The sequence below is a fragment of the Euwallacea similis genome, chromosome 31 (genome assembly GCF_039881205.1).
Source record: "Euwallacea similis isolate ESF13 chromosome 31, ESF131.1, whole genome shotgun sequence".
In the NCBI taxonomy this organism is placed as follows: Eukaryota; Metazoa; Arthropoda; class Insecta; order Coleoptera; family Curculionidae; genus Euwallacea; species Euwallacea similis.
The window spans coordinates 572,199-589,473 of record NC_089639.1 but is presented as its reverse complement, the minus strand read 5'-3'; the positions used below and the strand labels follow the sequence as shown (position 1 = coordinate 589,473).

The 17,275-nt window shown below is 35.4% G+C and overlaps 2 protein-coding genes across 2 annotated transcripts in view; both read left to right on the top strand.

Annotated features, from left to right (window-relative positions):
* The window catches only part of LOC136417976 (toll-like receptor 2), a 116,764-nt gene that overhangs the window by 80,771 nt on the left and 18,718 nt on the right, over positions 1 to 17,275 (top strand). The gene's annotated exons all lie outside the window — the stretch shown is intronic.
* LOC136417905 (uncharacterized) lies at positions 1,694 to 17,071 on the top strand. The gene is made up of 10 exons (XM_066403765.1): positions 1,694 to 1,993; positions 4,995 to 5,187; positions 5,877 to 6,053; positions 6,119 to 6,357; positions 8,161 to 8,469; positions 8,524 to 8,809; positions 8,910 to 13,117; positions 13,205 to 15,365; positions 15,670 to 15,830; positions 15,885 to 17,071. The coding sequence occupies exons 1-10, from the start codon at positions 1,907 to 1,909 to the stop codon at positions 16,788 to 16,790; spliced, it is 8,727 nt and encodes a 2,908-aa protein (XP_066259862.1). The 5' UTR covers positions 1,694 to 1,906; the 3' UTR covers positions 16,791 to 17,071.

Sequence of the window (17,275 nt, the reverse complement as noted above, 5' to 3'; positions counted from 1 at the left end):
AATACAAAAGAAAAGAAAATGGCATGTGTTAACATTATTTAACCTCATAAATAGAACAAGGAAAGAACATACCAATTTGAGGTACCACACGCCTGATTTTACAGGAAAAAGGTTAATAGCGGATGACAGTGGAATTGTCAAACATATAATGCTACCATTTAATTAGTTTTAAATAGATTTTCAGGTTATGTTCCGTTTGGCTTTTGGTAATTTTTCTTTGTATGAGACAGCTACCTGAAATCATTATATTGAGGCATTTACGGTGTTTGTGTTTTTTTTTTGTTTATGGTTTCCTAGAAATTATATCGAGCATTTTGAATGTAACGTTTTATTTCGCTTAACACCGAGGTAAAATTTATCAAGAACGCGCCCCAGCACCAACACACGAATCAGTGTAGAAACGGAACAAACGGAGCTGTCTTTTCTCTTTCTCTATCCCTTTTTATCATATGACAGTATGAGTCATTGGTGTGACTGAACAATAAGTAGAAAGCTCTGTACTCTAAGCTTGGAGGTGCATTTGGCTTATGAGACGTATCTATTATGAATAAATAAATAAAAACATAGAATAAAATAACAGCATAAATAATAAATGCTTAAAATATATACAGCGTGGGGCAAATTGGGCCTACATATATGGATACTTAGAACACTATTAGAGTTAAAAAAATGGTTAAACTGTAAATGAGTGATTCTATCAATCGATTATCTATAAACAAATTCTACATTAAATCGAAAATGTTTTTGTAGCCTATATATATTGGGTCACTTGGAGAAGATTCCCTACAGCTTAAAAATGGCTATTATGCTTATTAAACACATTGGTATCACAAATTTTCTAGTCGTGATTCTCGCCTATTCTTTTGAAAAATTTAAATATTCTCTAATTCTATGATTACGGACTTGATTATTTTTCTTATAGTACTTGAGAATTGAAGGCCATAGTTCTTCAAAGTTTCCATGATTTTTTATGTTTTTTTTTGCAAATGTATAATTATTTGTTAATTATTACGTTTATGGGTAACAGCAATTATTCTATCAAGTCCGTCAAAGATCGTCGAGATCATGATTAATTTAGAAAAAACGATATCATTGTTTGACAAAACCTTAATATTTGAATAGAGTTCGGAAAAGACACTGGAAAGGAAATTAAAGTTCTTTCCTGGTGCGTTAAGAAACAATATGGCGACCATAAGAAAATAAAAAGTTTTTAAAATTTTGAAAAATGTTCTGAATTCGGGAATTCAAGATACTTTTTTGAAAATGCAAAATTTTAGTTTTTTGAAACAGAATTGAATTATTGTTCTCAAGACACTATACATAACGGGTGATCATTAAAAAAACTTCATAGTAGGCGGTGGACCATACACGTAAGGTGTTGATTAATCAATTTGCTATTTACCATCAAACATCTGATTAACAGATGAATTGATCCCAGACATGCCTCAAATATTAGTGATCACCCTTTATATATATTTGGAAAAAGATAAAAAGAAGAGATCATTGCTACCATCTACCTATAAGCTAACACAGGAGCCCGATTCTATAGGAACATGCGAGAGTGAGAATGAAAATTTGTGTCCAATGAAATTGGCGAATGAAACTTTTTGACCAATCAACGTCGACAAAAATTTCACTCTCACTCTTGCATGTTCTTATAGAATCAGGGCCCGGAGCTACCTAATACCTAACCTAAACTTCAATTCGATTAATTTGAAGGAGTAATTAGTAGTTTGGTTTGGACTGTTTGGAGAGAAAGTGAAATTTTTGGATTACATTTCTTATGATTTGGCATTTCGGCAAAACACAATGCCAGTTTCGCGTTGCGTTGCGTTTTGTACTGTAATTCGTTGCCGAGATGAAATAGGAATAGGAAAGAGTTTGCGTGCAATTCCGTAGTATAAATATGGCGTCCCAAGAAGAACATAACAAATTTGAATGTACGGCTGAAGTAAACAAAGATCAAGAAAGATACTACTTAAATGTGTACAAGGTGAAATCTTTAAATTTATGTAATTCTAGTTTTAGTAATGCATTGCATGTTTTATGATTAATGATATATGTGATGCAGTAATGCAATTCCTTCTCACATTGGCGGCCATATTCCAAATTGCATGGAGAGTAATATCAAAGTAATAACTAGTGGACGTCACTGTTTGTTTTTATTTATTGGTATATGTTTTTTAGATTGTGCAGTAAAAAGCATTTAATACTAGACTAATTGTTGTGTCGGCTTTTTATATAATTATTTTGAACCTTATTAAACTGCAGCCACAGCAAAAAATTACTAAACACACTTGAAATTTGCTGCTATTGTCCTCCTGCAAAATGAGGCTCAAATATTCAAAAAATCAAGTTTTAAAAATAGAGCATCCTCATTTTATCCTAATAATATGATTGCAGTTAAAAACTGAATACACTAGTTACTTACCTGAAATTTACTTTTCCAAACTTCATATATGCCTGTAAGTTTAGTAAAGGAAATGTATTAGGTATTTCTGTTTTAAGTAACTGCCAGAGCAATTATCTTTATGGAAAAAAAAACACTGCTAAAGCACTAAATTTTGAATCCAGTACACATTATAGAAATATGATTTTTAACTTACAACATTAGTTGCTAGAAACATTTTAAAAGCAATAAAATAGATTTTCCTTTCTAACAAAATTTTAAATGCAAATTTGGCAAAATAATTGAGATAGATATATAGATATGCATATAAATCTTTGTTGGTGTCTTAACAAAAATTTATTTTACAAAAGTCATCAGAAATAAAATACATAAAAATAAAATATAAATGAATAATATTATATAATACTTGTTCACTAATATATAATATATACAATTACACTTTCGCAGTGAAAATAACAGTTCAAAGTTATGGCCTTAACCTCATAATTGACATTTCTCATTAGACATTTTTTAACTCTCACAATTATTGCTCTGAGAGGTAGTATTCCCACCACATATGTGATAACTTGTAAAAGGGACATCCAAAGCAATTAGTTGTTTTCTACTTATTATCCTCAAATATTTAACTAACATCTTCCACAGCTCAAGTAGTATAAATCTTAACTTGTCTGGTATATCTCATAATTTTAACAAACATGACATGGAAATCTGAAAATATATAAACATGGGAATGTTAATATGTTGCTATTGGAAAACTGCTCCTAGATGTTGTCATCTCCATATTATAATCCTAACATTACTCTCAACACAGAATATTGCAGTCTAAAATTTTTTTAGTTTTGGAACTATATTTCCAAAGTAACAAAACTGTAACTGTTGAGTGAAAAGAATAGGGAGTAGTATGTTATTTTTAAAACATCAAAGTCAATAAGTTAACTAAGATTCCTTATAACAAGAATACATTTAGGGTATAGGCAAATTCTTAGGTATTTTATATCTTTGTTGTTAACTGATGAACTTATCTTGCAATTATTGATAATCATATTCTTGATTTTTTCTTAATTTAAAGGCAAACTGTTTCATAGAAACCAAACAATTGTCTCAGGCTGCACATTTAACATTGAAATGAAATAGCATGATATATTTTGGTTTAACAATGCATAAACACTAATTTAAACTAACCTAGTCTGAAATCTAAGAATTAAATAATTTCCAACATTCATTTTTGTTTGAAAAGAATGGTTGATATTGACTGCCATGATCTCTGTACCAGACAAATCACTGCAAGAAATATAAGTAACATAATTTGATATCCTTGTTAACTTTTTTTCCACAAAACTGGCATATCCAAGAATTTTTTTGATTAAATACATATATTCAACAATACCAAAAATAACCCAATCAAAACTTTAGTATCACTAAAATTTGAATAACTACATCTAAAAGCTAATTTACATCACCCAGGAGAACATAAATGTGTGGTTATTTAAATATTTATATTTATATAGTAATGTATAATTAAATATTTGTGTTATGTGTACTGAAACTCTGGATTTTATTAACTTTTTACTAGATTTCTAGTGCAATTAGCTATGCTAGTTGATAAAAATTAAAGGTTAACACCAAAATAATCTTCCAAATTTTAAATCTAGTAGGAAGAAAAGTATCTAGTATTATACCTAATGCATATTAATGTTAATTTTATGTTAAATTTTAATTTGAATTACATCAGATTCTTAGAGTTTGACCAATCATCTTTCAGAAATGCTTGTAAATAGTATACAGGGTGTTCCAGAAGCGGTGTTTAGTTTAGAACTTTTTTTTTTTTTAGAAGAGGTGTTAAAATCAAAGAAATAAAGCAATTCAGAACTGCATTCCCTCTTATTGTCCGATCACATATTTCGAATCCATTCAATAAAGCAATTTACCTATAGTTTCAGCTGGGTTAATTGTTGTTGGCGTTATTGACTGAAATTGGTAAAAAAATTCGCAGATGTGATATGTCACAACTCATTCGGCATGAAATTCAAAAGGAAAAAAGAAGGCAGTAAAAAAAGTTATTTTAACAACCCCAACCAAATCAAAAAGATTGTTCTATTATAATGTTGAATCATAGTGAAGATTTATGACATTCCATGTCATTAACCTCTTGTAATACAAACTCTCCTTCTCATTGGCGAAATATGGAATAACAAACAACAAACAATCGAATTTGATTAAACAAATAATAGGCAACCACAACAGCAAATAACAAGCAAATAATAGAATTAAAAATCCAAGTTATGGCAGGTTTAACTCAAACACTCTTATGTTTTTAACCCTTAGTATTCTAGACCTAAGCTAAATTGTATCAATGTTTCTGGGACTATTTAAAGTAGGTATACATACCACTTTTTTTGTGTTAAGACATTGATAAGAAGTTTATCACAGTGTGTGATATTTATGTGTAAACACAATTAGGAAATTGTTAGATCTTCTCTTTAACAAGGAACTGATTATCTATTTTTAAAATTATTACCATTGTAGATAGGTACCTACATTTTCATTAGATAGTGGATTTAAGGAGTTTTATTTTTTGTTTTAGAAACATGAATCTATTCTGAATGATAAGTCAGAGACATTTGAAAAAAAAGTTGAATCATTGATAGAAGTGTGGAAGAGCATTTCTGAACTAAATTTTTCCCAGTTTGATATTAAATATGTAATACAGATCATAGATTGGGCAAAATTACACGCACTGAATATAGTTTTGACAGGAGAATGGAGATCAACTAAAGGTAAATGTAAGCTCATGATAACAAACTGACAAGTAGAGTAGAACCTCATACAAACAAGGAACATAGAAATAAGGTAATGTGGGAAATATTTGGAAAACCAAATACCCAGATAATCAAAACATCTTATTCCTTTATTTGTTGATTGTTATATAGGGTCTCTGAATGGGCCAAATTTTTAAAAATTGTAATTAAAAAGTTGAAAAAAAGCATTCCATAATCTTTAAATTTCTTAATTTTTAAGCTGTTCTGGACAATAATAATGTTTCCATTACTCATATAAACCGTTCAATAGAAAATTAATGTTTGATTTAAAAAAAAAACATAACTGAGCATAAGTTTCCAAAAAATATATATTTCACAGAATGCTCCACAGCTTTTTTGTGTTAACAAACATAATGAAACCTTTAATTTAATACAGAAACAAAAAAGAATATAATTTCATTCTATCACTTTATAAAAAACATAGAAACTTTATTTTTTTACATTTTTGTAAACCTTTTTTGAATCATCTTGTAAGGAATATTATTTTGACTTTTATGGTTACCAATCAAAGAAAATAAGATTACCTTTCATACTATAAAAGATACACAGAGATTATATTTTTAACGTTTTTCCTTGAGTGTATTTGTATTCTTTATATTTGTATTTGCATTTTTGTTGCTTTATATTACTTATTAAATATGTTTTAGAATGTTTCCGAGATAGCCTTCTGCAATGCATAGAAAATGCTCAACAAAGTTTGGCCAATGTGAATGATGCCTTTTCCACACGTTGCCAAAAGCTAGCCGATGTAGTAAAGAAGCCTTGGGAAGATCCAGTATTATGCAACCTCATTCAACAGCGAGACGCAGAAATTGGGTCTCAAGGTGAATAAAAAATATATATGTTCGAGGCCTAAGCTAGCCCTGCATAATTCTTGATTATGTTTCAGAAATTGAATTTTTCTGTGTAGAAACAGCTTATTTGATATCTGTTCGTTTAAAAAAGCTATGTGAAAACCATTGTGAAGATCTCGCCTTAAATCTGGTTACAAACTTTTTGAGGTGTAAGAAACAAGCAGCAGAGCAGAATTTTAATTTGAATGCAACAGAAACTCAACTTTGGTTTATATTTGATATATATATTGCCCTTCTGTTCAAATTCCAAGACAAAGCTAAAATTTTGGAACAGGTATAAATCTTTTTTTTTTTAATTATAATTATGTATGGAAATAGTAAATTATTATCAAAACTAAATGAAGCTAGGGAAAATTACAAACGTTGTAAGGTATCCTATTAGTTATAACATTAATGCTTCCTGGAATGTGCAGAGTGTTTCAAAAAATCAGACAACTTCCAACTGTCTTATTTTAAATAGAACACTTTGAATAATTGGTAATTTTTTGGATTTTCTTTTGGGTTGGAGATGTTTGACAAGAAACAGGACAAATACATTACTTCGTTTATCATATGGTAAACAGTGTAGTACAAAATGCCTATGATGTAGAAAAAGTTTCTAAATTGGGCAGCAAATTTGAAGTTCAGATAATTAGTGGCCAATGACACGTTTGAACTTAAATATTTCCGAAGAGTCATAGAACCCAAAAATGCCAAATTATAGATGATGTTTTATTTGAAATAAAGCGGTTGGTAACCAACCAACCCACAATATACAAGGTATTCCAGAAAAAGAAAGCACCCAGCTATTTGTAGAGTTTTCCAAAGGAGATGACCCAAAATGACTTTGTTCCCATTAGTGACGCTTTTACCGGCACATTAATAAATAATTTTTATAAGTAAAATAGTACACAAGTGTTGCTCTTAAAATAAAAATTGTTTTCTAATTCTTTTCTCAATTTGAAAAAAAAAATCGCTTGAAATTCTTTTGTGCGATTCATTTTTTTTTAGTAACGAAATAAATACAAAACTATATATAATTGGGTAAAATATGTTTCATACGATTATTTTTATTAATTGAATGAGAAAAAAGTAATTTTGGAACACCTATTTTAGGTTTTTTTTCTATATCTCCATAAGGGATGGTATAAGAAAAAGTCGTAATAAAATTTTCTTCATAATATAACTTAGTATATATGCAGTTGGAAGTACCAGTTTTCTTTCTCTAAAAGACATTGTATAATGTATATTGTATACAAAAATCGTGACCTAAAAATTCGTTAAAAAAAGTTCGAATTTTGAATTGGTTAGGGTAAAAATATATAATAATTTCATACTCACAAATTGTACACTTTTAAAGAGAAAGTCATATTTGGAGCTGATTTCGAAGCAAAGCGGTATAGGTGTTTTATGCTCAATTTTTTTGATACATTCGATGGCGAAAATTACATTTTGATATCTATGACCGTTCCGAAACTACAGAACGCTTTTCAACTGAGCAGTAAGTTTTTCTCTGTTCAAAATTTTAACATTCTATTAAAATCTTTGCAAAGCATTTTTTACATGGAAATTCTCGAAACTTTTGATTTTAATGAAAACTTTCAGATTTAAAATTTGTTTGGAGTTGAATAAAAGACCAAATATTAGGAATAAAATATAATTTTTATTGAAAATCAGGGAGATAAATGTCTTTAAAAAAATCAACTTTTAATTTTTTCCATGACTACTTGAAAAGACTTTATTTTAGTGCAGATTGCTAGAAAAACTAAAATATAATAGTTTATAGATACGGGTGAGGAATAAAGATAGCCTTATATTTCAAATCAGAAACCAAAAGTGAAGAAATTAGGCCCATGTATATAATTTGTGGGTAGGTACAACAATTTCAAATAAGAAAGTTGATCTCAGTTCTGATGAAATCGAAAGAAAATTAGGCACCTATACTTGGTATCAATATGTGGGTACTAAATTGCTATTGTCGCTATAAAGTTACAAAATTCCAACTTTTTTAAATTGATGTTACTTAGTATATTACGTTTTAATTATTTGAAAATAATACATTTATGTGTGCTATTTTATTTAGTTATATGTTTTTCAGTTTGAGGGTTTAAAACTAGAGGAAGGAGTGCAGCTGATTAAAAGATTTGCAAAAAAGCGAGTTAAAATATCGAAAATATGGCGTAATTGTCACAAAATTGCAATCTTTGGCTGTAGGTTTTTTTTGTCAAAAGCTCTTATAAAGTATAACATAGAGCTGAAAGACCTACTGACAGACTTGTTAAAGACGTATTTATCGCTATCCAACACAGAAAATCTTCTACAGGAATTTGTCTTGTCTGTCAGAAATTTGACTAATCTCGCAGATGCAGAGGGATTGTGTATCATGTGTGACAATATTCACAGAGAGGTAAGTTAAATTCATTTAGAAGCTAGGTAAACTGATATTTTTGTTTTTCCTTAGGCGGCGGTCAAGTTGAGACACTTTGTTATCGAAATGTATATTCGGGCTTTGACAACTGACATGAATGAACTAGAACGATTGAAACATGCCAACGAAGACGAAAAAGTAAAGTCGACTACCTCTAGATTGGCACGAACATTTTCGAATTTAGCAGATCTTTTAAATGACCACGTGAAAGTGGCTCGGGAATGTATTTTAACAGCTTTCAGTTTGGAACCCACAAAAGAGCGTTTACATTATATCGAGGAACTTGCAAAACGGAGCGGATTTCCTGTTTTAGATACCGGTAAGTTAAGTGAAAGATTTTTGAAAGATGCCTCCTAATATTTACTAAATTGTCGATTTAGACAGATTATTACTAACTTTTTTCATTTGGATTGTTGCAGGACAAGAGTGGAAGTGTCGATTGCATCCTCCCATTTCATCTTCAGATGAACTTGCGTGGGTTTGTCCTGAATGTGGAGAGTGGATGTGCAAGCCTGAATTAACCGCTTCCCTTCATACGAATACACCCTTACAGGAAGCTCTCCAGGAATCGGATTTGGGCATTTCGGAAGCTTTATGCGACGATTTAATAGTCTGTTTATCGAATCCACGTTACCAGATATTAAGTTGGCTCCTTTCCTGGGAAGACTTGTATAGGTTGTGCATCCTTTACTTAAACGATCCAGAAAAGATGAAAAATTTCGTTACCGAACTGAAGTTTATCGACGTGGATTATTCCATGTTTAAACACATAAAGAGGGAACCTGTTGACGAATATACTGGAATCGAGAAAGGTTACGAACAATATCTTGATATAGATTTCGTGTCGGAAGCAGAGACTTCGATTAGTGGTGATTCGACCTGCCATTATAAATCTATGTGCTTTGGAAGTGACGGGATGGGAGAGGCAAATTCTGCGTTAGCTCAGTCGAAGTCAGATCCCGATACTCTTAAAAGTCTTCGAATGTTTAGACCGAGTCTCAAAAGAAAAAAGGAAGACTCCGATTCTTTTGTTCTCGATAAAACGGTAGCCTATCCCCCTCGGGAATATTTGTTGAATGCACCCCAAAACGGAGGAAACATTTATCCATTTTCGCTCGTTGGGACTTCGGATAAATACCACTCAACAAAAATAACAGGCGAGAAAAGAAGCGATTCTTTTCTTACAGGTAGCGACGTTACATTGTGTGTAAGCGGAGACTTATTGGGACAGTCCGCCAACTCTGTATTTAACTCTGCAAACCTAAGTAGCGTAACTTCAACTAGCTTTGTCTCTAATATAATAAAAAGTAGTCTCACCTTTGGGGTGCCTAAATTTGCCACGCATAACCCTCCTCAAGTGACTGTTCCTTCGAACGTTAGCCTAGGTGGAGCGGCCGCAGATCAACGAAAGATGAGTAGCCAGAATGCGCTGAAGCCGCCGAGTGGGTTTCCGTTAACGGCGCAAAGGCTGCACAATCCAAAGAAGTCTCGAGATAAATTACTACCAAGTGCTAGACCCTCAACTCAAGATCGATCTAGAATGACTTCACCCAGAAAAGTTTCTGATTTGGACGCTTTGCTAAGAGAGGTTGTGCAGGACATGGACATGGATTCGACATTAACCCAGTCAAAAAACGGAGTAGCTGCCACCTTGCCTCGACTTGGTGGGCAAGTGGCGGAAGACCAGAAGCAGTTAGTCCAAGTACCTCTACCGATCCCAGCGAGATCACTGCTGGAAACGTTCTTGCCGAATGGTATCAGCGACGACTGCAAAACGAAGCTTCAAAAAGACAGCAGCTGTCATTCCAGCGCGAAAAGCTCCACCCAGGTTCAAGCTTTGTCTCCGAGCAGGAAGAGAAAGTCAGACGAAGGGGTTCTTATACCTCCTGGGGTCCCACCGTTGGGTCTATTGAACCTGAAAGTCAAATTAGCCAAGCTAGATTTAAAGGAATACAAAGAGAATCTTCAAAGGCACCGCACCAAAACGGAGCCAGAGAGTATTTCGAGAGCGCCGTTTCGATTAAAGGAACTCACAATTCCATTAGAACCCCTAGACCAAGCAATCCTGGTGTCAAAATTAGTTTGCAAAATACCAAGGATATTAATCGTAAGATCCAAATTGCCGATTTTCAACCCAAAATCTCCGGAAATTCTCGATCGATCATCCAGGGAAATAGGAACGGAGTGTTTAGCGTCTCCGAAAAATATCTCCAAGGAGACCAATATGAAGCAAATACTAGTAGAAACGACGAGACCACCGACTATTATTCCGCTGTGTCATCCTGTAACTCGAGCCCTGCCGATTGTGGCCTCATCTCTCACATCACGACTGATCGATCCACGAGTCACTTGTTTGCTTCCTCACCCTCAAACTGTCTTATTAAAGGAGACTTCAATTCGCAGAGAAATCGTAGTCTTACGAACCTTTTTCAAAACGACACCATACCGGAATGCAAGATTGGAGGACAAAACAGCCTTGGTATTGGTACCGTCGCAAAAGTCTACAACAATTACTGTTCCGGATTATCAACTAATATCCCCGAAAACCTCAAAACCCGGAATCCTCAAAAAGCCGCTTCCCGTCCCTTTCCGTTTGGACAGTGTAATTATGGTACCCCAAGAGAAAGTGAAGCAAGTTCTTTCTCTGGCATCGCTCACTCAGGACGCATGCAAAGTAACATTCAGACCGGAGGATCTACTATCAATATGCAACCCGGACAAGTTAACGGTCAATTCGAAGAGTCTTGGGATTCCTCAGGAGCATCAAAGAAACACTCAGAAGTCGTTTTCTTTCAGAAACGCGATGGTGGATTATGACAGAGACAACGGGCTTGCTAGTATCGAGAAGACTGATCTTTGTTCGACTGAGATAACCAGTTCTGATAATAATCTCTCTGATTTCTACGAAGTCGTAGAAATTGAGCAGGATTGGGAAGAACGTGTGTGTTCTAACGTGTCAAAGATTTCGGCAGAGAACCACAGCAATACTGAGACAGAAGTTGACAAGGTGGAAAGGGTGACATATAGAAATGGCAACAATTCTGATACAATAAAGAAAAATGTAAATATGTTGGACTGTGATAGTAATAATAGTTCCCGCGAGCGGCTCGTTGTTAACCTCCCTACTGAATCCAGAGTATGTGATAACGACGAACTTATGGCGCAGATAGACGAGTGGCTTGAGAGCGAACCTCAGACACTTGGATCTACGGAACATGAGAGTCTGCAAATGACCGTAAACCGTGCTAGTATTAGTTCTGTTATTGATAAAGAATTCAAGACAAACTTTCCTCAGGTTAGTCAATGTAAAAATAATTTCAGTGTCGATAAATGTCTCAATCGAGATGTGATAACAGCATCTAGACCAGATATTGCTGTAACAAGAGCAGATCTAACTTGGTCAAAGTCATTTAATATTTCGTGCCCTTCCTCAAAAAAGGGTCATAACGAAGGAGTTTTTTTACCTATGAAAACAAAATTCTTGAATAAACAGTTGCGAGTAAATATTGAAAATCTGAACTTTGTAGAATATATGCATAATTATAGTAAAAAACTGAAAGGTAAAATGTTTCGATTTACTCGAAAAGATGACATGGGCAGAATGGGGCATCTCAAGTTAGATAGGTTCGCTCCTTTTCTCGATCATCTTCAATCCCAGGGGTATCAGGAGGTGGATAAGGAAAATAGAAATGAACAGGCATCTGTGGATTTTGCCACAAAATCCATCGGACAAGCCACTAGTAAATTTGATTATAGTCCGCACAAGTGTAGATTTTTTGAAAAACTTTCTTATGATCACATGAGTATAAAAAGGTATTACAGCAATTCGCGCAAACGAAAACACGATGATGTTCCATGCTTTAAGTTAGACCAGGAAAAATATATTCATAAGTCTAGAGGTCGTCGTTTAACCCTCGCGTTAAAACGATTGCACGAAATATTCGCTCTGCCTAACGTAAAGGTAATTGTATCAGATCGACTTAAAACTAGTGATGAAGCATCCGACGAAGATGCCTTTAAAAAGGTATCTCCCCTGGCAGATTGTAATATTCGCTGTAAAGTGGATAAATTTTTCACCGACAGTCGCAGCAAACGAAGCAAATTAAACGATTCTCGTGAAAATAATCTGAATAATTATCGAATACATGTGAGAATTTATGAAGACAAGTTTTACAGCGTGGTAGCCAAGGAGGCCGGTCCCATGGATCGGAGCCATGGTGTTGGTCCATTGAAAATTCAGATTCCTGGATTGAACGACTACTCCGAGATCCTCCCAAACAATGTAAATCATGTAGTAAACGTTGTCCAACATACCGTTTCCCGATCGCCAAGTGTAACCGGTCAAAATACGCAGACTAGTACACAAATCACTCCTCACATTCAGAGAATAGGTCAACCCAAAACGCCAGACAGAAAATCTGATAATTTTGAGAACAATGCCGAAGTATCCCCCGCGAGTTCTTCCACGGACGCCGTACCTATTACAACTAACGCACAACAATCCACGTTGATAAATATCCTAAGTTCGAGTAAGCCAGGACAAAAATCATCCGCACCCAGAGGCCCATTTGTTAATATACTATCCCAGCAGATTATACGACCAACACATGGATCAGTAGAAAGACCAGTAAGTGCCATTTGTTCCTACTCTAATTCAAAAAAATATGTGTGTACCTATTTGTTCAATGTAATCATCTTTAATTCATTATTTTAGGCAACAGCGGTTATAAAAGTAGAACCCCAGGATCGTGCTGAAGCCCAAGCAACTAAAAGTGTTAATACAAATTTACGAATTGTTACCACCACTACTCAGGCGGGTGTCGCGAGCACATCTTCCTCGCCAGCCCAAGGCGGTACAATCTTGCAGTTTATTTGTAAAAGCTCGTCATTGCCGAAATTTCAGCAAGCGTTCGGTAAAAGTAATGTTTACCAGAGAGGTAACGAAACAGTTACGGAATCTGCTTCGACGAACGAAACATCATCTGCTATTATTGGGGCCGATATAAAAAAGGTCACCACTTCTAAAGCATTGCCAGCCAACGTGCAACCGATTAGTGGAAATGTAATTTTTAGAGGACAAGTACCGGTGGGACAAACTGTAAGTTTGATACCTCCAGGTAGCAATACAAGACAATTGTTTCGGATAACTGGCTCGTCGCACGAGCAAATTAGTCTTGTCAAGGAGACTGTTATTCAGAATAAAATGAGCGCTCTCTTAGCAGCAGCCTTGCAAGGGAAACCGAAGATAACTGAACACAATGGAGAAGTAGTCGAAGAATATTCTGCCACTAGGATTACGTTGTGCAGACCAGGTAGTGTACCGCCTACAACCGCGAGGATTATCAAACCTGTCCAGGTGCAGATTCCTACCAATGCAGTGCGTGCCCCTCAACCCAATGTTAGTTCCACCACGCTAGAGCAGCTAAGAGAGTTCGACATGGTTTATAAACAAGTGAAAGAGCGTAGTAGTAACTCCACTCAAGTAGAATCCACAGTGCAAGATACAAATCAAGAATCTCAGCAACAGCAGCGGATTAGTTTCACGTATGTTAATCAAGTTCAGAAGTATACCCAACTGGCGCCTGTAGTAGTCGTCAGTAGTTACAATTCCATGCCACAGAATGTCACGTCTACTAATGTCTCGTCTCAGGACAATCCTTCAATAAATCAGACGAGTGGGATAACTTTACCCAAGGTAACCGTTAAGCCACCGAAACAAAAAAGTATTCGTAGTTCCGTAGCGAAAACTTCTCCGACAACAGTTGCCGCAGCAATTTGTAAACCACAACAGAAACCCCAGGAAGATGAACATACTACTCAGAGAATATTTGACATTTTAGCTGAGTATGCAGAACAACTGAGGAATTCTCCAGATCTAAATAATAAACCAGCCCCACGCAGAAGGTCTAATCCACCAAGTAATCCAAATTCAAATGCCGCAACTTCGTCCCCTTCGGGTAAGAAGAAAAAAAAGAAAAATAACAATTCGTCCGTTGTTAGCCTAGTTGAAACGGACAACGAGGACCTGACTATGGGAAGTGAAGATAGTTCTACCGGAAACGTGGTCCATTTGTCTATGACCGATGAGGAACAATCACAGTCCGCTAGTACCACGCCACCTGAACCAAATTTAGAGCTTACTGTGCCAGTTGCCGCGACTTCTAGACCTTTGTTGGTTACCGACTCATCAAGTCAACCTAGAAACGTCATTATAGCGGACACGGGCGTCAATGAGGCTTTAAAAATGCCAAATACAGCCGTCCTGATGCCTGGCAATTACATAATGCCAGTGTCCGTAGTTAAAGGAGGTCAGCAAATTGCTGTGGTGTCAGGTGGTAGTAAAATTTTTACTACCGTGCCCACCAGATCGGGACAAAACATGTTACTTTTTCAAAGTTTCGTAAATCAGAAGAAAAAGAGCACTGTTTCTGCAGTGAAGTATTCGACTTTACAACCATTCACTAGTATTTCGTCACAAACCGTCTCTACCGTGAACTCTCAGTCGCCATCGGTAGTTGTACCCTCGAATTCTGTAACTGCTGTAGCCCTAGGCCAAACCATAACCCTTAAAAAGTTGGAAGATACTGACAAAGTGAGCAATAGTGAACTTCTTCTCGCGATAGCTTCACCGACGGATTCCCTCAATGTGCAAAACAAGTCTTCCGACGCCTCCCAACCTGATAGCAGTACCAATGTAACCACTGATTTAGCGCCGTGTTCTAATGCTGAAACCATAGAAACTGAAGTAGTAGCCGATCACTCCGTCGATTTTGCTATTACCGAGACTCAGGAATCTATCCAGAAAACCATCGGAGTTGCAACATCGGTAATAGCTGCGAGAGTTAAAAAAGGCGGCCATGTCTCTCCTACAACAGGTGTGAATAAATAGTTCGTGGTTTGGATTCGACCTGTCGGTTCAATCTGATATTTGGATTACGCGTCACAATATGACATGTCATAGTGTCTCGTGTTTCTAACCGAACAGGTTTTGTCGAAAACCCAACAAGTAATTAATGATTTCAACAAGTTTATAAAATACGTGATAGAGTGAGTGATTCATGATTTTTATGTACTCTTTACTGCGATTTAAATGATAAATTTCCTACCACGTATTTTTATATTATTTGGATGCGCTTAACAATTTCTATTTAATAAGTTATCCATAAATGAATTTTGCAGGGAATTCGTCTAAACCCGAAGATCGTTCAGGGTCAGTTTTGGTCACTACAACAACGTCAAATGGACCAATGCTATCGAACTCCGAGGTCGCTAAATATGGGAAAGCAGAAGAAACATCTATGAGCAATTCAACAAAAGATTTCAGTCATAACCTGGGAAAGGTATTGGTACTCAGTATGTAGAGTTAATGTTTTGAATCATTTTTGTTTGTTTAGGCCACTCAAGCTACACCAACGAGAGTGTTTAAAACGAATGCAATTTACTATGCTATAAGAACCAAAAAGAGCTCGAATAAAAAAGCGGAGACTGAAATTCAAAAACAAGCTGCAATTGAAAGAGAACTTCGTTTACAAAAATCCCTCTCGGAAGAGTGCGAAGATTTAGGTGTAGATGAACCCAGTACTAGTGATTTATTTCCGGAGGCTGATTTGCTTTTTGATTCGAACCATTCTCCGTCTTACGAGCAAAAAATTCAGACCACGGAAACAAAAACCAAAGATCACGGCATGCACTTGTTCAGCGATGATGAGAATTCAGAATCACTGCGTAACGATCTCTTCGAATATATGGGATATCAAGCTCCGGTTGAATCCGGAGTGGACCGCCGCAATGGCAACGGTAATGTCGAAATGGCATCGTCATGCGATGATTCTACCCTGCTCCCTAATTGTGCAACCATATCTGAAGTAACACTTAGTTCTCCGATATCTTCAATCCATGGTGATAGTACTCATGCGTCCTCCAAGTACAAGTATAAATATTCCAACAAGAAAAAAAGCTCTCTGAATAAACAAACAGATGGTTGGCAAGAAGAGGAGGTCACAAGTTCTGAAGATACTCTCGAGGTATTGAAGGAAAGTGAAATATCAGCCGCCACTCAGGAGAAAACTGTTGTAATTATGGAGTCTACGTTGAACCTGGAAGACTCAGCGTCTCCACGTTGTCCTGTTCACGAAAATTCGTTAACATTAGATGCCATCCGAAGTCCACGGAAGATTGTAAGAAAGGGGTGTTCATGTGTTAACGGTTCTCGGAGCGTTAACGTATGCAATCCTAGGAAGAGAGTTAACTCGCAGAGCCCTGTTCCGAATAAGAAGCTTTCGCTAAGTAAAAAGAGATAGTGCGGGAAAATGGTATAATATTCGGTCCTCAATGAACTAGGAAAGGAGATTTTAAAATTCGCGCCCTGGTTAAAGTCACTCCCTAAGATTAACAAAATTTATACTTCATAGGCTAAGTAACCCATTTTCGTGTGTAAATTAGGGTCACGTAGCGTAAAAATTTAAGTTAATACTCTATGTCTATAGTTAAACTATTGTAAATATATATTTGCTCATCGGTTTGCCATTGTTTGTTGTCGTATAAAATATATCACCTGCGAATAAATATCATGAGAAATTTCGATGTTTGTTCTCATATTATGTCAATCCATAAAGGCTTTACTGTCTCTTCTCCGTAGAATCCTAATATTTACATTGGCGATCCATATGAAAGAAAAATCTAATTTTCTTATTATAATTCACTGGAATAACAAAAATTGCTGCGCTGTAGTACAAATTAAGAAACGTGCAGTGTCTGAAGAATAGAGAAAAACTTGTAAAAATTC